This window comes from Dreissena polymorpha, chromosome 2 (genome assembly GCF_020536995.1).
Source record: "Dreissena polymorpha isolate Duluth1 chromosome 2, UMN_Dpol_1.0, whole genome shotgun sequence".
Lineage (NCBI taxonomy): Eukaryota > Metazoa > Mollusca > Bivalvia > Myida > Dreissenidae > Dreissena > Dreissena polymorpha.
Genome location: NC_068356.1, coordinates 98,083,178 through 98,110,775, shown reverse-complemented (window position 1 = coordinate 98,110,775; position 27,598 = coordinate 98,083,178). Strand labels below are relative to the sequence as shown.

The 27,598-nt window shown below is 36.0% G+C and overlaps 1 protein-coding gene across 1 annotated transcript; it reads left to right on the top strand.

Moving 5' to 3' along the window:
- The first annotated feature begins 17 nt into the window (after positions 1-17).
- LOC127868180 (MYCBP-associated protein-like) lies at positions 18-26,403 on the top strand. The gene is made up of 22 exons (XM_052409818.1): positions 18-129; positions 444-542; positions 767-904; positions 4,781-4,944; positions 6,286-6,386; positions 7,941-7,996; positions 8,402-8,511; positions 9,861-9,956; positions 10,618-10,687; positions 11,380-11,539; positions 12,425-12,510; positions 13,405-13,514; positions 14,120-14,337; positions 16,273-16,840; positions 17,206-17,278; positions 17,670-17,857; positions 18,588-18,743; positions 19,786-19,941; positions 20,387-20,640; positions 21,423-21,564; positions 22,595-22,762; positions 26,311-26,403. Exons 2-22 carry the CDS (start codon positions 467-469, stop codon positions 26,368-26,370), a joined length of 3,150 nt encoding a protein of 1,049 aa, XP_052265778.1. The 5' UTR covers positions 18-129; positions 444-466; the 3' UTR covers positions 26,371-26,403.
- The last annotated feature ends 1,195 nt before the right edge of the window (positions 26,404-27,598 follow it).

Below are 27,598 nucleotides of genomic sequence, written 5' to 3'. Positions count from 1 at the left end.
CAAATATAAAATAACCAGTCACTATTGTGACGTTTCCGCGGGAAACAGAAACGAAAGTAGAATTATTGCGTAAGGTTTATGGTCATTTAATTGGAATCATTGAAGTCTAAAGAAACACGCATTCTTAAGGTAAATCTACGTAATAATAAGCTTATGTATGAACATAAATATGTAAATAAATGAAACACTACGAATTCAGTTTCATTAATAGGCGGGTGGTTTCCTTATAACGGAATGAGTGGAATCGGACTGTTGCTAGTGAGTAATGTTTATCTATGCTAGCGCTTCCTCTAATGATAAGTTGTTTAATATATCATTTATATGTTTTTGAATGGAGGTTGTTTTTAAATGCACGTACTATGATGCATACATGTATAATTCATGGTCATTTTTTGGATTAAACGGTTTATACAAACAAAAGTTTGCTTTTAATTTCATTCTAGGGGCACTGCTGAAAATTTTGGAAATGACGTCCCGACCAGAGTCCGGACAGAAGAATTTATCCCCAGCGATTCCGATTGATAAGCAAAGAGAGACCAGCAGTATATTATTCTACTTTTTGATTTCGTTTGTTTTATCTGAAATTGGAACACATAGGGATAACTATTGCATTATTGCAGAAAATACTTTCAGACATGTAAAAAGACATTGATATTGAACTACGCCATATTGATGCTAAAACTTAAATAAACCAGGAATAATTAACACAATAATTGCTAGCATATAATAATGAACAAGTTAGAATATAAATCTCTATTGTTTGTAGGGAATGCCATGACTCCAGTCAAAGCTGTGAAGCAAATCATACAAAACAAAGATGGCGGAGAGTTGAATAAGATCCCAAGCTCAAGTAGTGTGAAATCGGGGAAAGGAATGGGATTGGCTATTGGTAAAATTGCTGTAGGTAAGTTGTTTTACCTTCTTTCAGCTAATTTCCTCCTTTTCTTAAGATCTCCATTAGTATTTTGTGAATAATGACCTTGTGTCCCCTCTTTAATAACCTTAAGAGAAAAAGTTCACCCATTTGATAGTTTTTAAACGGTTTTTGCAATACTTTTATGGGTCTGTACACAAGTTGGCTTCTCATCTTGAGATTTCCTTAAATTACGTTCTTCATGCATGGCATGACCTGAAAAAGTTTTTGGGGTGGGTGTTTTGACCTGTATCAAAAGAACATAATTTGGCAAAATAACAATAAAAAAATGTCATAGATACTGAAAAGAAGGTTTGCATTATTATATTAAAACAAGTAAAATGACAGTACTGACTGAGAACAATTTTAAGAACATGTATAGATAGATTTATTTCGACAAGGAATGCATACAACATGTACAAAATACAAAAATATCACATACATGAAGATAAATATACCATGACATACACACCAACACCAAGGATAACACAAAAATGAGTAAACCCATATTTCCATTGTGGTCCTTTGTGTTGGTTGCAGGACATAGAGTGGCACTTATAAAAATGGAGAATGCATAACATTTATGGAAGATAGGATCAATATTGATAAGAATTGATGGCTAGAAATGATTCCTTAATCCAAAAAAACAAACAATACACATAAAAAGTTATAGATTTTCTAATAAATGAGTTTTTAAAGACGACTTAAAAACAGTCAATCTATCAATCTGTGTTATACTGGAGGGCAAATTGTTCCATAATGAGCATCCCCTGTAACAAAAGGACTTTGACCCGAAACCTTTGACTTTGGGGACAGCAAATGCACCTTTTTGAGTTGACCTGGTCCTGTATGAATGAATAGAGGCCTGCGGAATAAAATGTTCTCCCATATAGTCAGGGATCAAACCATTTTTAATCTTAAACATATGGCCAAGAACAATCTGGTCTACATGTTTATTGACTGGTAGCCAGTTGAGCAATCAAAAGTGTTCTGGCCCAAAATGTGCCCTTGCATCGAGACCTACATGTAGGACAAACCGCAATAACTTATTCTGGGTGGTTTGGAGCTTATTTTGTATTACTTTGGTGAGACTATAGTACCATATAGAGCAAACAAAATCAAAATGACATTGGATCAAAGAGTAGACATAACAAGACGTTTCTTGGTTTGCTGGGTGAGATATTCTTTCTTTCTATATAGATATTTTAACCTGAAGTTGGCCTTCTGAATGACTGAACGAGCCATGGTTTGAAAGGACAAAGTTTGATCCAATGTAGCCCCTTGGTATTTGACTGAAGATGTAGATTCAATAATGGTACCATTACAAGAAATATCGAGAGAAGGGTTCGACCTGATTCTATGCCTAGAACCAAAAAGAATAGACTCCGTCTTACCTAAATGCAGAGACAACTTATTATCAACCAATCACTGACTAACCAGATGTAAATCCCCTTTCAATTCAGTTTATATCAGTTTATATCAGTATATATGTTTATGGTTTAATCATTCAAAATTGGAAAATATTATAATTTGTTTGTAACAGTTTTCTAAATAATTGCACAATTTGAGTATTACTTGCATAGTTTTTGTACGTCTTTTTTTCGAAAGCCTGAATGACCTAGTGGTAGTGATTTACATTTTGCATGCAATGATTCCCAGATTAATATGAAATTCATTGTTCAAACTTGAGCTTACCTGAGCTGTTATTGACCGTCTATGTCGTGACTCATAAGGTGTTCAATCTCAACATTTAGCTGGTTTTAACACAAGAGGCCCTGGTTTTAATACAAGAGGCCCTGGTTTTAACACAAGAGGCCCTGGTTTTAACACAAGAGGCCCTGGTTTTAACACAAGAGGCCCTGGTTTTTACACAAGAGGCCCTGGTTTTAACACAAGAGGCCCTGGTTTTAACACAAGAGGCCCTGGTTTTAACACAAGAGGCTCTGGTTTTAACACAAGAGGCTCTGGTTTTAACACAAGATGCCCTGGTTTTAACACAAGAGGCCAGGGTTTTAACACAAGAGGCCCTGGTTTTAACACAAGAGGCCCTGGTTTTAACACAAGAGGCCCTGGTTTTAACACAAGAGCCCCTGGTTTTAACACAAGAGGCCCTGGTTTTAACACAAGAGGCCCTGATTTTAACACAAGAGGCCCTGGTTTTAACACAAGATGCCCTGGTTTTAACACAAGAGGCTCTGGTTTTAACACAAGAGGCCCTGGTTTTAACACAAAAGGCCCTGGTTTTAACACAAGAGGCCCTGGTTTTAACACAAGAGGCCCTGGTTTTAACACAAGAGGCCCTGGTTTTTACACAAGAGGCCCTGGTTTTAACACAAGAGGCCCTGGTTTTAACACAAGAGGCCCTGGTTTTAACACAAGAGGCTCTGGTTTTAACACAAGAGGCTCTGGTTTTAACACAAGAGGCTCTGGTTTTAACACAAGATGCCCTGGTTTTAACACAAGAGGCCAGGGTTTTAACACAAGAGGCCCTGGTTTTAACACAAGAGGCCCTGGTTTTAACACAAGAGGCCCTGGTTTTAACACAAGAGGCCCTGGTTTTAACACAAGAGGTCCTGGTTTTAACACAAGAGGCCCTGATTTTAACACAAGAGGCCCTGGTTTTAACACAAGATGCCCTTGTTTTGACACAAGAGGCCCTGGTTTTAACACAAGAGGCCCTGGTTTTAACACAAGAGGCCCTGGTTTTAACACAAGAGGCCCTGGTTTTAACACAAGAGGCCCTGGTTTTAACACAAGAGGCCCTGGTTTTAACACAAGAGGTCCTGGTTTTAACACAAGAGGCCCTTGTTTTAACACAAGAGGCCTGGTTTTAACACAAGAGGCCCTAACACAAGAGGCCCTGGTTTTAACACAAGAGGCCCTGGTTTTAACACAAGAGGCCCTGGTTTTTACACAAGAGGCCCTGGTTTTTTATCTGACACTTTGTCACATTGTTTTATGATCTTTATGATATATAAGCAGAGTTTAAATCTGGTTAATGTACTTTAAAAACTTAATCACCAAGTCAAATCTTTTGTAAAACCTTGTTACCACTCTAGAGGCCACATTTATGACTCATTCTTGACCATACTTTGTCAGAAAGTTTATCTTGATAATATCAAGGCCAAGTTTGAAGCTGGGTCATGTGGGTCCAAATAGTAGGTAACCAGATCAAATCATAGAAAAACCTTGTCAACTCTGAAAGCGACATGAATCACTCAACCTTACTGAATCTTGGCCAGAATGTTTATCTGGACAATATCTAGGCCAATTACAAATCTGTCTCACATTTGTTGAGAATTAGGTCACTGTGTCATCTTCTAAACCCCATATTACCTCTTTAAAAGCCAGATTTATGATTTAATATTGATGAAACATAGTTAAGTGGAGCAAAAACAAGGTCAACAAGTCCAGTCTTCAACAATTGGTGTACTTGGATCTTAGTTGAGTGCTTTAGGGCAATCATGGCCCTCTGGTATGTCTTGATTTTATAATTATTTTATACTTTTCCAAATAGTATAGCTTTGTTAGTGAAACATTTATTGACATTTAACTAGGGTAAAAAAATCTGAGGAGAGTGAAAGTCAATAGATTTTGATTTAAAACGTATTTGGACTGTGCTTTGTGAAAATGTGGTTTAATGCATGTGTGTAAAGTGTTGTCCCAGATTAACCTGGGACAAGATTTTCAGCTTTTATGGTGTTTTTTTTTATTAACAGAAAGCTTTTCTTGGCAAAAATCCAGTTTAGACAGAAAGTGTAGTCCCTGATTAGCCTGTGCATACTGCACAGGCTAATCTGGAACAACACATTTTGCACAAGCATTAAACCCCCTTTTCACAGAGCACGGCTCTTTTATTTCTATTAGCCATGAAGTTTGCTGGACGCATTAAGCGTATCAAGGAGGAGTCTCATCCAGAACAAGAAGTGGACGGGAAGAAAAGTTTAACTGTACATCAGACAATTCCGAAAATAGCGATCTGGGACGACGAGTTGGCATCCTTGGAATTGAAGAGGGAAAGAGCCTCTGTGGTAATTTGTTTTAACTTGTTTGGATTTTTTTTCACTTTTACAACAATATTTTAGTCATTTCAAGTCAGGTAAATTAACATAGTCACACCTTTTCTGGGTATGCTTGTGAACATACAAATGCCATTAAGTGACAACTGCCCTCTACTTCAATTTGAAGTAGAGGCAGAATGGCTGTTGAAACATCTGACCAATCACCACAGAAGTTATGTGGCCAGGTCATATGTGCTCTTGTTTTCTACCAACTGAGCTAGCCAACCCATCTCTATGGTAAAACGAAAATTTATTAAACTGCCAACCAATAAATGAGCTCCGTTCTGGAAAAAATTGGGCTTAAATCACCTACTTCAAGTGTCGTCCCAGATCAGCCTGTTCAGTCTCAACAGTGTAATCAGTAACAACACTTTCAGCATTCACTGAATTTTTGTTAACCCTTTCCGTGCGGGAACCGAATTTTAAAGGCCTTTGCAAACAGTTTGGATCCCGATGAGACGCCACAGAACGTGGCGTCTCATCAGGATCCAAACTGTTTGCTATTATGATAGTATTCTTTGAAAAAAATAGAAGAAAATGCTAATTTTAGAAATTCTGCAGACGACATTTTAGCAGACGACAAATTTCCCAGCATGCAAAGGGTTAAGAATAGACCTCCTTTAAACAAAACTCCATTGAACCGAATAGTGTCGTCTGTTGGCTTTATTGAACACTGGAAGACACTATTTGAACTGTGTTCTGGGAAAACTGGGCTTAATGCTTGTGCTTAAAGTGTCATCCCAGATTAGACTATGTGTTCTGCACAGGCTTATCAGGGACAATGCTTTTATGGAATTTTATGTTTAAAGAAAGTCTCTATTAAACAAAAATCCAGTCTATGCAGAAAGTGTTCTCCCTCATTAACCTGTGCGCACTACACAGGCTTATCTGGGATGACACTTATAGCACATGCATTAATACCTGTTCTTCCATACTGTGGTTTAAATGGTTTTTGAGATCATGAAATATGTTTGCAAGCTCATATTGAAATGGAATTTTCCACGAATTGCTGTTGAAAATTTACAATATCAGTTCTTCTTTTCTGCTGCATCACATATTGATAATCTCTTCCTGAAATGAAATAACATTTTGTATTTGTGTAGCGCCTTGTTAAAAAAGTATATATTAATCAATGTATTTTTGTGAAATGTGTGCTCAATTGTACTGATATGGATAAAATAAACTTGAAATAATAAACTTGTGGATCAACTTGTGGGTGCTTTATTACTGTTTGGTCAAATGTTAACATTCTTTTCAGACCTCAAACATCAAATGATTATATAATTTGTCATTTCATATTAATCTTTTCAGATCCGCAAAGAAATCAACTTCATTGATTCCAATGTGATTCCCCCTACCCCAGAGATTATTGATGTTTTTGTGAAAAAGACTCGAGTACCAGAACATGCAAAGTAAGTACAGTTGAACTGAACAATTATAACACCACTTATTCAGAGTTTAAAATATGTAAGTGCAGGTCTACTGACATAACTGCTTTGTAAACTAACTAAAATAAGTGTCATATAAGTTAAGGTTAGCTAAAATAATTGTCATATTAGTTAAAGTGAGCTAAAATAAGGGTCATATAAGTAAAGGTGAGCTAAAATAAGTGCCATAAAAGTTAAAGTGAGTGAAAAAAAGTGTCATAAGTAAAGATGAGCTAAAATAAGCGCCATATAAGTTAAGGTGAGCTAAAATAAGTGCTATTTAAGTTAAGGTGAGCTAAAATAAGTGCTATTTAAGTTAAGGTGAGCTAAAATAAGTGCTATTTAAGTTAAGGTGAGCTAAAATAAGTGTCATATAAGTTAAGATGAGCTAAAATAAGTGCCATATAAGTTAAGGTGTGCTAAAATAAGTGCCATATAAGTTAAGGTGAGATCAAGTAAGTGCCATATAAGTTAGGGTGAGCTGAAATAAGCATCATGTATAGTACTTTGAAAACTTTTGTTTGCATATTTGGGTCATGTCTTACTTTTACTGTAATTGAAAATCACTGACTAGATGTTCATCTTGAATATAGAATAATGCTGTGTGTGGATTGAACCTGGGACCTTACAATCATTACGCATCCCCCATATCCATTAGACCATCACGCATCCCCCATATCCATTTGACCATCACACATCCCCCATATCCATTAGACCATCACGCATCCCCCATATCCATTAGACCATCACGCATCCCCCATATCCATTAGACCATCACGCATCCCCCATATCCATTAGACCATCACGCATCCCCCATATCCATTAGACCATCACGCATCCCCATATCCATTAGACCATCATGCATCCCCCATATCCATTAGACCATAACGCATCTCCCATATCCATTAGACCATCACGCATCCCCCATATCCATTAGACCATCACGCATCCCCCATATCCATTAGACCATCACGCATCCCCCATATCCATTAGACCATCACGCATCCCCCATATCCAATAGACCATCACGCATCCCCCATATCCATTAGACCATCACGCATCCCCCATATCCATTAGACCATCACGCATCCCCCATAACCATTAGACCATCACGCATCCCCCATATCCATTAGACCATCACGCATCCCCCATATCCATTAGACCATCATGCATCCCCCATATCCATTAGACCATCACGCATCCCCCATATCCATTAGACCATTATACATAAGAATGTTGTGTCAGATGTATGAAAATATGAGACAGGTTCTGGAAAAACTGAGCTTAATGCGTGTGCCTAAAGTTCTGTCCCTCAGACTGCACAGGCTAATCAGGGATGACACTTTTTCCCTGGGAATGGATTTTTGTTAAAGAGACTCAATTTATATGAAAATTTCCATAAAAGCAGAAAGTGATTAACCTTTGCAGACTGCACAGGGTAATTTGGGACGGCACTTTACGCACATGAATTCAGCCCTGTTTTCCTAGAACACAACTCATATGTGTAAAAATGACAGGCTTGTATTTGTTGATCTCCAGGCAGATGCAAACCTTCCATGTCCTGAAGCCCTGTGTAGAGCAAGCAGAGTGGAAAGGTGAGTATTAAGTCTCATGCTTTACATGGTGAGTTAAATGGTAGGGAACCCAGCCATAATCAAAGCGTTTTTGTAATTCATAAAAGCAAGGCTCTGGGAGAATGGAGGCTAATGTATGTGCAGTCTGCACAGACTAATCAGTGACAACTCTTTTCTGTTAAAGTTGATTTTCACTAAGAGGAGACTTCCTTTTAACATAAAATACCATAGAAGTGGAAAGTGTTGCAACTTATAATATGGGACAACACTTAACAATTATGCAAGGAGCACAGTTTTTGATAGGTCGGCTTATATATCTTATAATGGTAGCTGACAAAAACAAGAATTATGCTATGTTTACTGTTTGTGGAGTTTATAAAAAATATATTTTTAGAATGTGCAATAAGAACACTTAACAAATTGCAGAATTCAAGGGTCCCCGGTACAACAAACAAGGGGAGATAATCCGGCACAGCATCCTGGGCGACTGGGAGATGTTCCTACAACATGCCAGCGTCAATCAAAAAGGCTTACAAGTGAGCTTATAAGTATAGAATGTTTTATTACCTCAGCACAAAAATAATAGTCTCTAGAGCTTGGTGAGAGAAAGCTGGTTGGCGGCATATGACCCAGATGGGACCAAGGGCAATTTAGATGAAATGATGAGTGCTTGGTGACCTCTAGGCATAAAGGTGCTGTCCTGTGTTGTCTGTAGTTGGGCATTTATATCCACTCTACGTTTTGGGATGTTAGATTTAAAACTGAACCTGAGCCCTATCTTGTGGAAGATCTTACAACAAGTTATACTGAACCTGAGCCCTATCTTGTGGAAGATCTTACAACAAGTTATACTGAACCTGAGCCCTATCTTGTGGAAGATCTTACAACAAGTTATACTGAACCTGAGCCCTATCTTGTGGAAGATCTTACAACAAGTTATACTGAACCTGAGCCCTATCTTGTGGAAGATCTTACAACAAGTTATACTGAACCTGAGCCCTATCTTGTGGAAGATCTTACAACAAGTTATACTGAACCTGAGCCCTATCTTGTGGAAGATCTTACAACAAGTTATACTGAACCTGAGCCCTATCTTGTGGAAGATCTTACAACAAGTTATACTGAACCTGAGCCCTATCTTGTGGAAGATCTTACAACAAGTTATACTGAACCTGAGCCCTATCTTGTGGAAGATCTTACAACAAGTTATAGTTAAGACTGCATACTTAGCTTACCATATATATGGATTTCTGACCAAAGTGTTCTTACAATGAAATTCATGAAAAAGTTTGAAAGGAGATTAGTAGAATTATTGAGACTTACCACTGAGGTTGCTGCTTGACGATTATACTTTATCAAAAATTGCAGCATAACTTAAATGTGTCATATTGTGTATGAATAAGAAGTACATGTAGAAAGAGGATTATATATAATTGAAATGTAATTATACAACAATATTTGTAAAAGAATGTTTTAGATCAAGGACAATTCTTTTTGTTCCAACTTTCTTATAACCATGTTGGTTGGTAATTTTGTCATTTTGTCATTATATTCAAAGGTATTTTTATGCCCCCAGATCGAATTATCGGGGTATATTGTTTTTAGCCTGTCTGTCATTGTATGTGTGTGTCCGTCCCAAATCTTTAACCTTGCTCATAAAATAAAAACTCTTGGGTGTATGCTGTTTAAACTTTACATGTGCATGCATCTCATTGAGATCTACAATCAGTCATAGTTTGAGGTCACTAGGTCAAAGGTCAAGGTCACTGTGACCTTTACATTCAAAATACAACCTTGTTTCTAAAATAGCTGCCTTGCGGCTTCAAAGCACAGTAGGGGGCATTGTGTTTCACAAACAGAGCTCTTGTTATTTGTATATTTTCAGGTTCTAAAGAGAGAATGTGAAGAAAAAGTGTCAATTTCCGTGAAACCTCTGGAACATTTCATAGGAAACAACCGTGTAACCAAGCCAGTACTAAAGGTGGGATCAGGCCCCAAATTTATTAATTAAGTATCTTTGATCTTCCTTAACTTAAGATTTACTGGTCAGAATATAAAGACAAATATTTTGTGTTCCAGAAAACGGAAACATGGGGTTAAATTTTCTGGAAAATCTATTCAAGAACTAGTTTATTAAGATTTTATAATCTTTAAACATGTTCATACCAAAGTCTTTTTTTATGAAACATTTCGGCAATGCTTTTTTATGTTTAATGAGACCAGAATTCAGAAATGTGCCTGCCTTACAGCTGAGTGAATGAAACTGAACAGCGTTATTTTGAAACTATGCTTCTAGAATCTCTTACAATTTACCGTCGCTCTGAGAAAACAGAGCCAAAGGTATCCTCGTGAAGTGTAATTTCAGAGACACAACTTTCGGCCTAAACTGGATTTTTTAGCAGGGACTTTCTTTAGAGGCAAATTTCCATTAAAGCAGAAAGTGTTGTCCCTAATTAGCCTGTTTGAACTGCTAGGGCCAATATGTGACAACACTTTAAGCACATGCATTAAGCCCCATTTTCCCAGTGCAAGGCTCAATATCAATTATGTGGACAAAAATTGTGAGCATTTCAGAGCCTTATAGTTTACCAATCCACTAAAAGTAGTGTAAAAACGTATGCAAACATTTTGATAACTTGTAGGAGGAGCTTGCTTTACAGAACTGGACAAATCAAATGAAGACTCGTAGGCGCAACCAGCGCTTTCTTGCCAGTAAGTCATCTAGAGCCTGTTTACTATTATTTCTTCTACAATTTCATATCATGATACAAGCTTGAAAGAAACTCACATTCTTTACACCAATAGTGTGTGTTTCGGATAATTTTCTGGATTTCATCAGTCTTAAATCATAAGACATATTTATATAATGATGCATTATTGAAGCATAAACACTAAAACCAACAAATTATTATTATTTTTATACTGAAACGACATTATTGTGTTGCCATAATGCTTTTATTTCTGCAAAATTTTCCAGTTCATCCATTGAATGTGGATAACATTAAAAAGCAATGGAAAGAAATAAAATCACATGAAAATTTGTATGTTTTAATAGAAAATCTGTACGGTTATCATGGAAAATAATTATTTATCTTAACCCTTTCCCACTTAGAAGCAACGTAAATATTGCGATGTGAAAACAGCACAAAACCAGAACATCCTGTGAGTAACTCGCAGTCTGTTCAGGTTTTATGCTGTTTGCTGCTCATCAGTATCTAAGGTTTGGAGTTGAAGCCTTAAAAAAAAATTATCTAGTAAGAAAGCTCTTAAATTGAATATAACTTTGTAAGGCACTACACATGCGTGAAAATATGTATCTTAGAGGTATAGGGTAATTAAGTGAATTGAAATTGTAAAGTGATTCATCTATAGAAACTCGTGAATATCGCTTTTATCATTTATAGGGAAATTGAATTGCCATATAGACCAGCTCCTTATGCATAAGAGTGACCATTACCTTCAGAAGAAGGCCTTTGTAGACCAGCTGGAATGCATCTTACACCACAATGAGCCAGACGTTTGCTTCTGGAAACAAGAAGAACAAATTGGCTCTAAGCAGATTGCGTATGATGTGTTACATTATCTAGCTCACTTGTGGTTCAAAACCTTCCAAAGTTGATCTTTTGTCATCACCTTTTGTCCATTTAGTGCTTTTAAAACAAGAGGTCACATTTTTTCCAATTATTTGGTTAAGAAAATGGTTAAATGATTTTACTGACTTTTTGAAACTGGATCATCAGGTTGAAATTCACAAGGTCAAAGTGTGGATAAAGCTTGTAAGAACTCTTTTAGTCACATTTTTTACCCTATAAACACAAATGTTCAATGGAACATTATTACTTAAATAAAAACTAAGTTTGTTTCCTATTACATGAGTAAGCACTGTTAATACTGGTAACCAAATGATGCAATAACATTTTTTAAACACATGAATTTATTTCTAAAACTAGATTTTCTTACATTAATCATCCCTTGAAGGCATCCAATCAGCATATATACTGTGTATATTCTATCATTTTTATGAAACCCGGTAGGGTGGCATATAGCAATTGAACTGTCCGTCAGTATGTCAGTCTGTCCGTCCGTCAAAATTTTTTTTTAACATTTGCCATAGCTTTTGCAATATAGAAGATAGCAACTTGATATTTGGCATGCATGTGTATCTCATGAAGCTGTACATTTTGAGTGGTGGAAGTTCAAGGTCAAGGTCATACTTCAAGGTCAAACAGTCCACACAGGCTACTCAGGGACGACACTTTCCGCCTATACTTGATTTTTGCTTGAAGATACTTTCTTGAAACAATAAATATCATAAAAGAAGAAAGTGTTGTCCCTGATTAGCCTGTGTGGACTGCAAAGGCAAATCTGGGACAATATTTTACGCACATGCATTATACCCCCTTTTCACAGAGCTCAGCTCATTTGTTTTGGCTTTAACTTCTGTTTCAGTGCCACTCTGACAAGATCAGAGAGAGGTTTCCCTCCATTGTCACCGGTCATGAGTGGCGATGCAGACTCATTCATGTCAGAGAAAGGTTGGTTTGGGTCAGAATTTATCAGTCCTAAAACAAACAGTGATTGTTTCCTCTTCAAAAGCATGCACTTAAAAAATGTTCAAATGGGCTGTAGGACATATTGAAACAGTGTAACTCCAATAGCTGCTGAATAACGCAAAAAATTAAAATCGGATCTTCATGAAAATTGATATTAATATTAATGGAAATAAAATCTCAGCCAAATCAATAAGAAGCCAGTTCACATTCAGCTCTTTTGAATTATGGCCATTTACTTCTAAGGAAGAGAGTCAAAGGTCATAGGTTACTCAACTGAGAAATGAACGGACCTGAACTGTTTTGATCAGTTTTTGCCATGGTTTAAGAACCATTTGAGAACTAAGCCAATATCTCATTAGAAAAATATTCCTAGCATGTTTCATGATGATTGAGCAAACAATGTGACCTCTGGAACAAACCCAGATATCATCAAGGCAAATTATCTGAGCAAGTTTCATAAACATAAGCCTTAGAATGTTGCAGCTATGTTTTTCAACAGACCGGAACCATTTTCTAACTTAATTGATATATCATTAAAGCAAATATTCAGAGAAGGTTTCATGAAGATTTGTCACGAATTGTTACTTGCTGAGCGTTTAGATGGTTTCACTATAGCCACATGCCCTACACCCTCAGATACATATTTTCAATGTACCGTCAGGGATATAGTGTTCAATGTATGGGATCCATTTTTGTATGCTGCAGAAATACCACGGAGAAAAATGTCCGGATATAGTTTCATCAAGATTGGGCAAAAGATGTGGCTTCTAGAGTGTTTACATGGTAAATGTTGACAATGGACCGACAGATGACATACAAAAGGTGATCACAAGTTCACCATGAACACTTTGTGAAATGTTGTTTCTTAAATTTCAGGAAAGACATTTAAATTGGAACCAGTCAAACTGGCTGATTCGGAGTACTGCAGACAAGTTCTGGCTGTTGTAGGGCAGCAAGGTGGGAGAATAATGATTGCAAACCAAGAAGTGAGTGTAATTATGTCATTTATATAAGTGTTTAGGTATAATTTTTCTTCCAGGGGCTTACACCAAAGAGTAGTTTCTGCCTTAAAGGTGTGGGGAAATCATTATGTTGGCATCTTTACACTATTTCCCATATTACATCATGTTCCTTTCATATGAATGCTGGAGCCTTAAAGCAATTGAGTCACACTCTTTGAAACGGCTTTAATATGGGACAACACTTCATGCACATGCATTTAACCCCCTTTTAACAGAGCACAGACCAATTCTTCATCCTTTCTAACCTCTTTACCATTATATGTAACCTGGCCTTTCCCCATGTGATTGTTGAGCTCAGATGTTAATTTCCCCAGTTTTCAATAGTGGTCTATAGAGTTATAAATGTTATGTTTCTATATTTTTATTTACAATACTTGCAAGATGAAACAAGCACAAAAAGAAAATATTTTCAAATATAGGCACAGGGGTACCCCATATTTTCAAATGCAAGCACAGGGGTTTTGTGTGCTTAATAGCCTTCGTCATCAGCCTGTATACAACTACATGCATTCTTTTTCAGGACATTTCTGACAGATTTAGTGAATATTTTGATGTATTTACATTGTCAGCTTTTCAAGCAGCTAGAGATACTTGGGCATTCCATTATACTGAATACAAACCAGAAAAATGAGGCTGATGGCAAGGGGGAGCATTCAGGCTTTTCAAAGGGAGGCAATTTGAGAGAAGTGGAGTATCTCTTGCCAGACAAATGTGATGCGAATGAAACACCACATGACCTCTACATGAAATTGAAAAACTCCTGGATGGAGGGCCAGCCCAAAGAAAGGTTACATTTAAATTATTAATTAACGCATATCAATTGACAGAGATTTGTCAGTTTTTAGGATTTTTTTGTTTTTTTGCCATTCCGGACAATATATTTCCCCATTTGGCGCCCCCCATGTATTTTAAATGGAAGCTCATCCGTATGTTTTATTAAACATTAATGCAGAGTAGTTGCCCTTGGTAAAACTGCCTTCAATTGGGAGTCGCAATGGGGAAATAAAAGATATCTAAAAATAGGTCTGGTAAAATAATGAAAATAATCAGTAATTTTCACTATTATTTTTCACTGTTTGAAACAGTGAAATATCAGTTTCAATTCACTGATATTTTTATGTATACCATAGGAAAGCATTAAATAAAAACCAATATTGTTAGCTGTTTATGATTTTTGAAAACAGAAACAAAATAAAATATTGTAGAAGTGCAATCACTCATCTTCTTATTATAGCTCATGTTAATTAAATTTTATCTCAGCGATTATAAAATTATGTGTGAATTTTTTTTATTTTATTTTAAAGTATAATAAAAATGGATCTTGTTTATTTTTCGCTTAGGCTACACAATTTAAAGAAGTTAATACAAATTATGCTTATATATGAGAAGTTAATTCAATAAAAAGTCAAATATCGAATTCCAATTTTTAGCTCACCTGTCATGAAGTGACATGGTGAGCTTATGTGACAGTGTGATGTCCAGCGTCTGTTGTGCGTGCGGGCTTCCGTCCGTCAACAATTTGTTTGTGTAGACAGTAGAGGTCACAGTTTTCATCCAATCTTTATGAAATTTGGTAAGAATGTTTATCTTGATGAAATCTGGTTTGGGATTGTATTTGGGTAATCTGGGGTCAAAAACTAGGTCAAATAATTGAAAAACCTTGTGTAGACAATAGAGGTAATAGTTTTCATCCAATCTTTATGAAATTTGGTCAGAATGTTTATCTTGATGAAATCAGGATTGGGATTATATTTGGGTCATCTGGGGTTAAAAACTAGGTCACTAGGTCAAATAATAGAAAAACCTTGTGTAGACAATAGAGGTAATAGTTTTCATCCAATCTTTATGAAATTTGGTCAGAATGTTTATCTTGATGAAATCTGGGTTGGGATTGTATTTGGGTCATCTGTGGTCAAAAACTAGGTCACTAGGTCAAATAATAGAAAAACATTGTGTAGACAATAGAGGTCACAGTTTTCATCCAATCTTTATGAAATTTGGTCAGAATGTTTATCTTGATAAAATCTGGATTGGGATTGTATTTGGGTCATCTGGGGTCAGAAACTAGGTCACTAGGTCAAATCATAGAAAAACCTTGTGTAGACAATAGAGGTCACAATTTACATCTAAACTTAATAAACTTTTGCCATAATGTTAATCTTGATGAAACCTGAGTTGGGATTGTATTTGGGTCATCTGGGGTCAAAAACTAGGTCACTAGGTTAAATCATAGAAAAACCTGTAGACAATAGAGGTCATAGTTTTAATCTGATCTTAATCATAAATGAAATATGGTCAGAATATTTATCTTGATAATATCTGATTTTGGATCGTATATGGGTCATCTGGGGTCAAAAAATAGGTCACCAGGCCAATTCTAGTAAAACCTTGTGTAGATGAAAGAGGTCACAGTTTTCATCGCATCTTAATGAAATTTTGTCAGAATGTATTAATTGATGAAATCTGGCTTGGGATTGTATATGGGTCTGACAGAATTTAAGTTGATGTAGCAAGGTTAGTCAGGTGAGCGATTCAGGGCCATCATGGCCCTCTTGTTTCATGTTATGCCATCCCTAAAGAAGTAATTGTTGTTTAATTAACTTTACTAAAAGGATCAGAAGAAAATGAAAAAAATAATCAAATATGTGTTTGCATATATCATTATTCTTTTAACATTCTATCAATTGTAATCAAAAATTTAAATGTCACTTCATACTTCCAGTATGAAAGGACCAGCCCTGTGTATTGGTGGAACCATCTTGACATATAGAGGTAACCATGGCAACAATAGTGACACTTTTCCCAAAGACAAAATCATATTTGAGAGGAGTGTATTCTTCAGCGACCATGTCACAAATTTCAAGTCATTTGAGCACAGCAACAGACAGAGGTATAAAATAGCCAGGCCCATTATAATTCAAAAAGATATGACAGGTTTCCATAGCAACCAAAATGCAAGTGCAACAGGGCTGTTTAGCAACAAGAGTGCGAGTTGCTCTGGACTTACTGGCTACCAAAATGCAAGTAAATCAGGTTTCCAGAACAACCAAAATGCAATAGACTCTGAATTCCCCAGCAACCGTAGTTCACGTTTATCAGGTAACACAATGAGTGTTGAACTAGTAATGAACGAAAGTGTTAAAGGAAAGCAGAACCAATGTTCTCAAGGTCAAAATGATGCAGTTGCTAAGGAAACCATTATCATGATGACAGGAAAAGTTGGGAAGGTCCTCAGAGCACATGCTGTGATTGAAAACGTAGGATCAACAGCTGTCAAATTCAACTGGCTGGTAAGATTGTTGTTTGCGTGTTGGTGATATGTTTTTATAAACAATTTTATGAACAAATTGCTAAACTCCTTTTTCTTACTCCCAAACTTTTAAGATAGCTTGCTCTATTCTTTATGTTTATCCTCTTTTGTTATTTTTTTTCTTATTGATTTGTTCACTAACTTGATTCTTGCTTATTTATTCATTATTCAATTTCTACCTTCCACGCTTCTTTACTCTTCTTTTATTTCCCCATTACACCTCTTCATTCTTTATATTCTCTCTTTCTTGCTTCTTTACTATACTTTTCTCTTCATGCATCTTCATTTTGTTTCTGTTCTGCTGTTACACCTCTTTACTCGAGTCTTTCTACACTATCTTGCTAGAAAGCTCACCAGCCTGTCAACTTTGGTGTCACCCGGAAACAGAGAAGACCTTTCTATTTTAATGACAACGATGGTGGGTTATGATTTTGTTCTAAAATGAAACATACTGGATTTACTGGGACAAGATTGCAGTTGCACACAAAAAATAGACTTTGCAGAAGTTGCAATATAGTTTTTCCTGTCTATCCATTTGTTGATGGATTTATTTTCATGATTTTATATTTTTAACAGTTAACTGTAAAGTCATATGCTTATTTAAAACTGTTCTATGGCCCTTTATTGGCCATCCCTATCCGTTATTGACAAACAGATCAGTTTAGAGTTTTAAATATAAAGGATCTACAAAACTGCTCAATTATTACTGCAAACTCTAACAAAATATGTTTACAATTTAGCAGTTATTGTTTTAAAATTCAAATAGCTGTAAATAAATCATTGTACACCTGCTGTCAATTTTTTTCTAGGTGTCATTCTTCCAAGGGACAAAATCTACGTGCCCATGCTTTTCAAAACCATGGAACCTGGGATTTTCACAGAGACGTGGCTACTTAAAACGATCCCTGAATTAGAACTTGGAGCAAAAATCAAGTTTATGTTCAAAGTTGTCGTGTCAGACGATAAGCCCTATCAGCAAGATATTTTGGATGTTGAGGTAATGGTTTTAGCTCACCTGAGCACAAATAAAACTATGATAATGTAAAGATATTTTAGATGGTAAAAAAGTACTTAATTGCTTCTCTTGACTTCCCAGAAAGTACTTTATTGCTTCTCTTGACTTCCCAGAAAGTACTTTATTGCTTCTCTTGACTTCCCAGAAAGTACTTTATTGCTTCTCTTGACTTCCCAGAAAGTACTTTATTGCTTCTCTTGACTTCCCAGAAAGTACTTTATTGCTTCTCTTGACTTCCCAGAAAGTACTTTATTGCTTCTCTTGACTTCCCAGAAAGTACTTTATTGCTTCTCTTGACTTCCCAGAAAGTACTTTATTGCTTCTCTTGACTTCCCAGAAAGTACTTTATTGCTTCTCTTGACTTCCCAGAAAGTACTTTATTGCTTCTCTTGACTTCCTCTGGAGTGGGACTTCATTTTGTTTGGTTTATTAAAACTTTATTAAGTGATTAAATTGGAACTTAATAGTATCATTGCTGTGATGTATTAATGGGTTTGACATGAACTTGCCAATGGCCAGTGACCCACACATTTCAGAGTTATGTGCCGTGTAACAGAACTAACAAAGAGCTACAGGATGATAAGTCACCTTAGTTACAAGGCTTTACTTAATTCCACTGTGCTCAGATACAGGTTTTATTCATATGGTTTTATTTGTGATAGTTTTACAATGATAAATCAGTGAATATCATGTCTTTACTTTTGCCTTGTAGAACATCATTTCCAAACGACAAATCCAAACGATCTGTCTAAATATAGCCCAGAAAATCATCAATGACGCCATTTTGAAAGGTTCCTTTAGTGGGACAATCAGGGAACAAATCCCTCTCCACAGTTGTGAGGAGCTTTTTGAGCTTAGAAATCCTGGTGTAAGTATAGTACCACAGTAGGCATTGCCATAGATTTCAAAATGGCATCTTTTTATGCATAAGCACTTTGCTTCTAACTTCAACATGTGTTTTACAAGTTTGATAGCCAATATTGTCCGTTCTTGTTAAAAGTAGGGATATGTATGATGCACAAGTATATGTATATTCTATTCCAGTAAGTGCCTAATTATATACCTATTTGTTTATCTAAATAGATCCAGGATTTGCCATTTTAACGCCTCCCTAGTTAAAAATTACTTTTCATCCCAAATCCAAAACATCACATTTCCATTTTATGATCAAAAACAAAAAACAAAACTCATGCGCTCAATGATTTAGCTGCTAAAAACTTGATGTCCACGGGAAATGATGGGTATATATTGCAAGTTAATTTCAATATGAATGACAAATGTGGAAGTGTCAATTGTCAATAGCAGCTTGAAAACTCTGTAATTGGATATATATCATATTTTTATTACCCAAACGGGAACATCAGCCTATTCAGGCCCATTTAGTAATTTTGTAAAACATCTTCCATCCATTGGTCTGTCACGTCATGCGAGGTATAATTATATATTATATTAAACAACATTTACTTTTTTGAATCACAACGCTGAGAAGAATAAGTGCTGAGTAATAAAAACATTCCTTTTTCTTCAGTATTTACCAAGTCATCACTCATTCCTTTTTTGACTTTATCTCTATAAGTAGTTCAAAACAAGGGAATACACATCTAAGATGTCATTCTGTGACAGTAGAGTGGGGTATACTAGAAACTGCCTATCTGTTTCCTAGAAACTGCCCATCTGTTTCATAGAGACCGCCCATATGTTTTAACGAAGAGGATTTAAACTTGCATATGTATTTTATATGAAGTTGTGCATCTACAAAAAGTAGTAATTTGTTATAATTTCTTACATTATTATTTCCACTTGTAGCATGTCACAACATGCAGCCGGGGGAGGGGCTGAGATTATTTTGTGACTAGTTCTAGAAATTATCCTCCGGATGTTTATTTCAGTTAAACTGTTAATTTTTTCAGCTTAACCATCATGGGACAAGCGTGTCAACCCTGCAGATGATGTATAAGACTGCAGTGGAAAGTTTGAAGCCAAGGGAGACTACCTATGCAAGCAGTCATAAAAGGGAAGCCACCCACAATGTCCCCCTGGTATTGTCAGTTGCCAAACTTTGGAAGGTAAACAAGCAGTTAGAATACCAAAGAAATGTTGGAAAATGTGCAGGATGCTGCTTAAAAGCTAGACCAGTCCGGTTATGGTCAAATAATGTGCTAACCCCAAGAAAGCTCTGCTTTTTGCAATTGATTTTTCCCTAGTATTGTTATCCCCCGCCAAAGGCAGAGGGATATAGAATCTGTCTGTCAGTCATTCTGTCACAATATTCATTTTTGGCGGAGATGTCAATTAAATGAATTGACTTGTTACAATCAAGGACAGCAGTGAAGACAAAACAACATTATACTCACTGATTGTTGGATTCAAAATAAATTTGGCATGATTTTAATTACTGGCAGTAAATCAAAAGAATAACAATCATTTATTAAATTATACTTATGCGCAATAAGCAATTATTTTCCACCTGAGTTGTTTTAAAGCAACATAAAATTCTAAGTGTTTTTTCAGCTGCTGTTAAAAATGCCAACCAATGCTAGCAGCAAGGAACCAGTTGTTCCAGAGGTGATGAACAAGGGTGCCAATTCTGTCGGGACATCCATACCAGGAAGTAACCTTCTGAAAGAAATAGTTCTGACACAAGAGGATATAAATTTTCGACGAAAAGAGGACCTTCTTCTTGTTCTGTATCAAGAGATCGGCATCCTGAGTTTCAGACCGTTAAAGCCTTTTGCTTCAGACACACAGATGCGTATTCTTTTAGTGTAAGTGCAAAAATATTTAGTTGACGCGCCTTATCGACACATTTAAAGGTCACAGTGGTGTAGTGGATATGATGTCCGCCAAGCGATCGCGAGGTCATGGGTTGGATCACCACTGTGGGAGCGTTCTTCATATTTCCCCCATAGACACCAAGTTCTGGTTCTAGTCCCAGGGAACGGACTCGAGAGTGTTTCAAATAAGCCATAGGCTTTCTATGCAATGGAGCTAAAATAAATAGGTTTAAACTAAACTGAATGACACATGTTATGGGAAAATGGGTCTTATACCTGTGGCATCCAAAGTACCTACAGACAAGCTATGTATCTGTGCAGTCTGGCCAGGAGCTACCCATTTTGCTAAGAAGATAACGAAATATCTTCTGGCTTTATATTGGACAGTGTAGGGTCTGACCTGATTGCCCTCGTGCAGTCATCTGCCAAACTAGAAGAACAAAGTTCTCTTTTCTGTTGCAAAAATATGTATGGCATAATCCAAATATTTTTTGCATTATGGTTATAAAACATTTATTATTAAACAACTCAATGTAGTTCTTATGTGTTCTTAATAAAAATCGCAGCCCCTGTACACTATTTTAAATCTTTAGTGACAACACATTTATTTCAAGAGATAGGTTGAGGCTGACATCTATCATTTGGAAGGAGAAACAACATATGTAAATGTATTGTACATTAGCACGGAACATTTGGGATTTCTCAATAGTTTAACATTTCTTATGGAAAGCTTTTGTTGATTCTTTAATTAAATCCTGTTTTTATTGTTGCAGGTCTTTACTTCTCCAGTCTGCAGTAGACACCATGGTTACACAGGCAACCATTCTAGCAGGCACACTGGAATTGAACCCAAAGGAGAGAGTTAAGAACAAAGTGGAAACTGACAAAAAGAAACAATCTAAGGATAAAGCCAAGGTTGGTTTCCTTTGATGCAACAAAAGATTAGAGATATTGATTAACGCTCAACAATGTGTGAAGCTCTGAGCATTACATGAAACCATCGGTCTGAGTTGATTTAAGGTTACATACCAGTTTTGAAAGCACTTGTTTTGTTTGGTCATACTGTTCTCTCCTTACATGTATGTTAACTTACTTTGAAATTATGAAAAAACTTTATAATTATGCATTTTGTCAACTAAAGTTTGCTTTACTGTTAATTGAGAGCTCGTTGGTTTCTTATAGAAAAATGCTTTAAATTATAATCAATATTCACTTGGAACAACACATAGCAAGATTTCAAATGAAAACAATCATATCACTACAAGTTGAACTACAGAACAAATAAAGACAGAATTTTGCAATGTTAGGCAGTGTATTTTTATAAAACCTCTAAGCTGATATTGGCCAGATGCAAAAAGCAACACAAACAGTTAAAAAGGTATTTTACAAATACATGTATTAAGCACAAGTGTTCATGGTGTCATTATGAATATGGCAAACTTCATAAAACATATAATTTCCAGCCCAAAATGCAGAGTCTTAGCAATAATATTGTATTATTTATTTTAAAATGGCCCTGCACAGTTATGATAAACAGAAAGAAATTGTTTTGAAACAGAAATGGGAAAATATGGAGCATGAAAGCTCACCGTTTATGACTCTCCAGAGCACATTGTGCTCATGTTGATAATCTAGGTCAATAGGTCAAATTAAGAAAAAGCTTTGTATCACTCTTCAAGTCATATTTCAACTCGAATTCATGAACCTTACACTCAACATTTGTTCTTATGATATCTAAGCCAAGTTTAAAAATAAAAGTGTGCCTAGAAATTAAATATTTATGTTTTATAATGAACTTTTATTATTCTTGAAATCCACCATCTCAGAATATGTTAGGTCTTTTGAGTTTCATGTATATGACTTTATTCTATGAATCAAGTTGCATTTAAACAAGCTATAAACTATTCAGGAATAAAATGGTAATAACTAATCTCTAAATATGCAGACAAACAAGGACAGGAAAGGCGGCAAAGAGGCATCACCCCCTGCCACCAGTGCTGCACCCAGGGAGGAAACCTACTTTTTTTCTGCAGCTTACAAAATGAGAACGTCTTCGGATGAAACCAAGGATGAGGCTCTGTTGGCGAAATATGATGAGAAAGTTTATTGTGCAGTAAGTGGTAGTCCTATATATTTAATGCTGTTCCCCCCATCATGATTTCATAGTGGGCGTTTTTGTAGCTCAACGGTGAAGTGCAAATTGTTACATTTTGGGAAAACATTTTGTCAGTCATGTGTTGTCAGTTGTCAGATGTATGTTAACATTTTATTCAAACCACATCTCCTCAAAACCACTGGGCAGATAACTAAATAGGAAAGATCTTTGGGTGAGCCTCTTTCAAATTTGTTCAAATTGTTCCAATCCACTGCTTATAAATGTGGGTCTCTAGATATAACAATAGATAAAAGTGAAACAAATCTTGTAAATCTCTTGAGACCTTTGGGTCAGTATTATATCACAATTATATTTTGTAAAGTCACACGATTAACATAGACTTTTGTAGTAAATTACATAGAAAATCTTCTCTGAAAAATTAAATCCTAGAGCTTTGATGTTTTATATATGACATCAGATACAGGCCTTGTACAAAGTTTGTGCAAATCATGTCCAAGGGGTGGACATTGACAACGCCTCTGTAGCCACATGAATAATATATACTGATATAGTAAAAAAAACTCGAAAAATCTTCAGTGAAACTGCAAGGATCAGTGGTTTAATAATTTGTTTGTAACATCATAGGGTATTCATATGCTAAGTGCAGGGCTTTTTGTCCTTTGGTGAGAATGGCCGTTTTTGACAATTTTGGTAAATTCGCGACTCAAATTTTCACAATTTTAGGAAGTATGTTACTAAAATTTCCACAATTTCAAGAGGTTTGCTACTTTAAATTTTGCAATTTTAGAAAGTTTGCGACTCATTTTTTCACACTTTTGAACAGTTCTCTACTCATTTTTAGCTCACCTAAGCACAACGTGCTCATGGTGAGCTTTTGTGATCGCCTTTTGTCCGTCGTCCGTTGTCCGTCATGCGTTGTCCGTTGTGTGACATCAACATTTTCCCTGTTTACTCTCTAGAGGCCACATTTATTGTCCAATTTTCATGAAATTTGGTCAGAAGATTGGTTTCAATGATATCTTGGATGAGTTCGAAAATGGTTACGTTTGCTTGAAAAACATGGCTGCCAAGGGGCGGGGCATTTTTCCTTATATGGTTATATATGACTTTAGTAAAATCTTGTTAACACTCTAGAGGCCACATTTATTGTCTGATCTTTATGAAACTTGGTCAGAAGATTCATCCTAATAATATCTTGGACGAGTTCGAAAATGATGTCGGTTGGTTGAAAAACATTGCCGCCAAGGGGCGGGGCATTTATCCTTATATGGCTTTAGTAAAACCTTGTTAACACTCTAGAGGCCACATTTATATTCAGATCTTCATGAAACTTGCTCAGAAGATTTGTCCCACTGATATCTTTGATGAGTTGAAAAGTGGTAACCTTTGCTTGAAAAACATGGCTGCCAACACTGCGGGGAATCACGTGATCACAAAAGTACATCGTACGCACAAAATGGCGGAAAAAGCTCTCGCTTAATGACGAAAATCAAGGTATATTCTCATATTTTATAATATCAAAATTAATGATAACTATGCGCAAAGTACCCGCTTAGTCTCCTTATGTACTCTGGTAATTGTCGTTTTTCTTAGATTTCTGTAGTTTTCTCAAACATTCAGACACAATAAACAATGAAAATTGAACATCGTCTGAACATACTTTATTTTGACGCGTTTGCTATTCAGGATGACAAACAAACAAATAAATACAACAGTTTTTGCTTTCTGACATGCTTAGAATATTTCGTTTATATAATATTTTATTTAAAACTCTAGAGGCCACATGTATTGTCCAATCTTCATGAAATTTGTTCAGAAGATTTATCCTGATAATATCTTGGATGAGTTCAAAATGATGCCGGTTGGTTGAAAAACATGGCTGCCAGGGAGCGGGGCATTTTTCCTTATATGGCTATAGTAAAACCTTGTTAACACTCTAGAGGCCACATTTATTTTCCGATCTTCGTGAAACTTGGTCAGAAGATTTGTCCCAATAATATCTTGTTATCTCAGGTGAGCGACTTTGGGCCTTTCAGACCCTCTTGTTTTCACAAAATGGGGGGTCAAAGCCACTCCACAAAATCAGGAAAAAAAGCCTTGAAGTGTGTTCAAATAATGCTCCTTGGGTCAAAACTGGCAACATGGGTCAGATGTATATAAACTAATATTGTTAATAAGTCTTAAAATCTTTTTCTATAGATTATCATGTGTAATAAGGTGTTTAGTATTTGGCGTGGTACATGGTATAGTGGTCATCTACTTAGTTTGTTCTAATCATACGCCTGGGTTAAAAAATACCTTAGGGGCCACATGATTGATATAGACTTTTATCACATGCTTTACCCTGTTTCCCATGTAATACAACCATTACATTTTTTTTTTATTTCACATGTGTAATACAACATTTATAAACGTTTTCATTGGCTTAGTTTTCGTTTATTGACCAATCACATTTTGTTATTTTGCTGAAATGACGTTGCAACGTCAAATGACGTCACCAAATGTAAACAACATTCGGGATTTGATCATTATGTTTGCGTAAATATTTATTTAATTTGCTCATTTAAAAGCATGTGATATAAAAGATGTGACACTCGTTGTCATATCATACCATATTTTATTAAACTCGTCCAGGAAATTCGTTAGTAAGCTCGCCAAAGGCTCGCTTACTAACAAAATTCCTGAACTCGTTTAATAAAATATGGTATGATATGACAACTCGTGCCAGATCCTATATATATATGTAAAAATATTTATAATTATAATGTTTCATATATGTCATATATGATATATTAATTGTTAAATTATTATTAAAATCCTGTCCGAAACAAAATGACAAAGGGTAGTAATATTTGCATGTAACATCATTTTGTGGTTGTGTACTAGAATTGTTTGCATATTAATCCTGGCTTTGAAAATGGCCCAGACTCAGTGTGTGGGGTGAAATTTTTTATATTGAATTTCATGTATATAACATATTAACTTAAATCCAAACATACACCTTTGAAACTTGTATGTCCTTTACTACAATTAAAGAAGTCTAACTGTTTAAGCATACTGGCCTTTATCAACAAATTTTCATCAAATATTTTCCAAAATGGTAAACTTATATTTTATTATCTACACATTTTTCCTAGCATAAGCAGGACAAAATGACCATGGCTTTATTTGTTTGTTAAAATGGGATCTTTCTATGCATTTTGATAATGATGTGGCACTTAAATCAAAGAGCTCAAGTGAAAAAGATGACACACAAAGTATACATGTATTGTGAATTTCATTGAATATGCCAAGAGAATGTACATTAGATTGATATGAGGTCATGGAAATAAACTCTTTAACAATTAGTTTGACCGTTTTTTTTTACTTTGAAAAGAAAGTGTACACTTTATGCCAACAAGGAAAAAACCTATGTTACACAATTTTAAACATTTGTCAGTAAATATTGTCTTTTATTTGAAATATGATGCATGCATAATTTATAGCATACATTGACAATATAATTACATGTACATTTAATTTACCATTCAATTCCCAATTTTCAGACATACTGGATTCTTCAGCAGACCATTGGAGATGTCTTCGACCTTCTTGAAGCTTTGTAGTAAACAAAGGCGTGAAATAAAAGTGCAACTCAATGTGTTTAAGTTCGAATAATTTCCATATGCCTTGTGGTCATATTCCTTTGACATAATGTTTGTGTGTTCAACTATGAAATTAGCTGAAATGTCTTAATTGCATTAAAAGTCTAAAGGTTTATTGAGACACACTCACGGGTCAGTTTCCTAGGCAAAACTTGGTGTCTTTAGAAATTATCTTGAGAATGCCGCCAGACTAAGTACCAGGTAATTAAAAAAGGGGCATGCAGATCTCTAGGCTGACAATTGATCTACTGTTAGACAACCTATTCCATGGCCTTTTTTCAAGAAGTGGGGGTATATTGATTTGCACCAGTCCGTCTGATGTTAGGTCTGTACATCATTTTTTATGCAGAAGAGGGGGTATATTGCTTTGCACATGTCGGTCTGTCGGTCGGTCCGTCCACCACGTGGTTTCTGGATGATAACTCAAGAACGCTTGGGGCTAGGATCATGAAACTTCATAGGTACATTGATCATGACTCGCAAATGACCCCTAATGATTTTAAGGTCACTAGGTCAAAGGTCAAGGTCACAGTGACCCGAAATAGTAAAATGGTTTCCGGATGATAACTCAAGAACGCCTACGCCTAGGATCATGAAACTTCATAGGTAGATTGATCATGACTCGCAGATGACCCCTATTGATTTTGAGGTCAAAGGTCAAGGTCACGGTGACCTGAAATAGTAAAATGGTTTCTGGATGATAACTCAAGAACGCATACGCCTAGGATCATGAAACTTCATCGTTAGGGAGATCATGACTCGCAGATGACCCCTATTGATTTTGAGGTCACTAGGTCAAAAGTCAAGGTCACGGTGACTTGAATTAGTAAAATGGTTTCCGGATGATAACTCAAGAACGCATACTCCTAAGATTATGAAATTTCATAGGTAGATTGATCATGACTTGCAGATGACCCCTATTGATTTTGAGGTCACTAGGTCAAAGGTCAAGGTCACGGTACCCGAATTAGTAAAATGGTTTCCGGATGATAACTCAAGAACGCATACTCCTAGGATTATGAAATTTCATAGGTAGATTGATCATGACTTGCAGATGACCCCTATTGATTTTGAGGTCACTAGGTCACAGGTCAAGGTCACGGTACCCGAAATAGTAAAATGGTTTTCAGATGATAACTCAGGAACGCATATGCCTAGGATCATGAAACTTCATGGGTAGATTGATCAT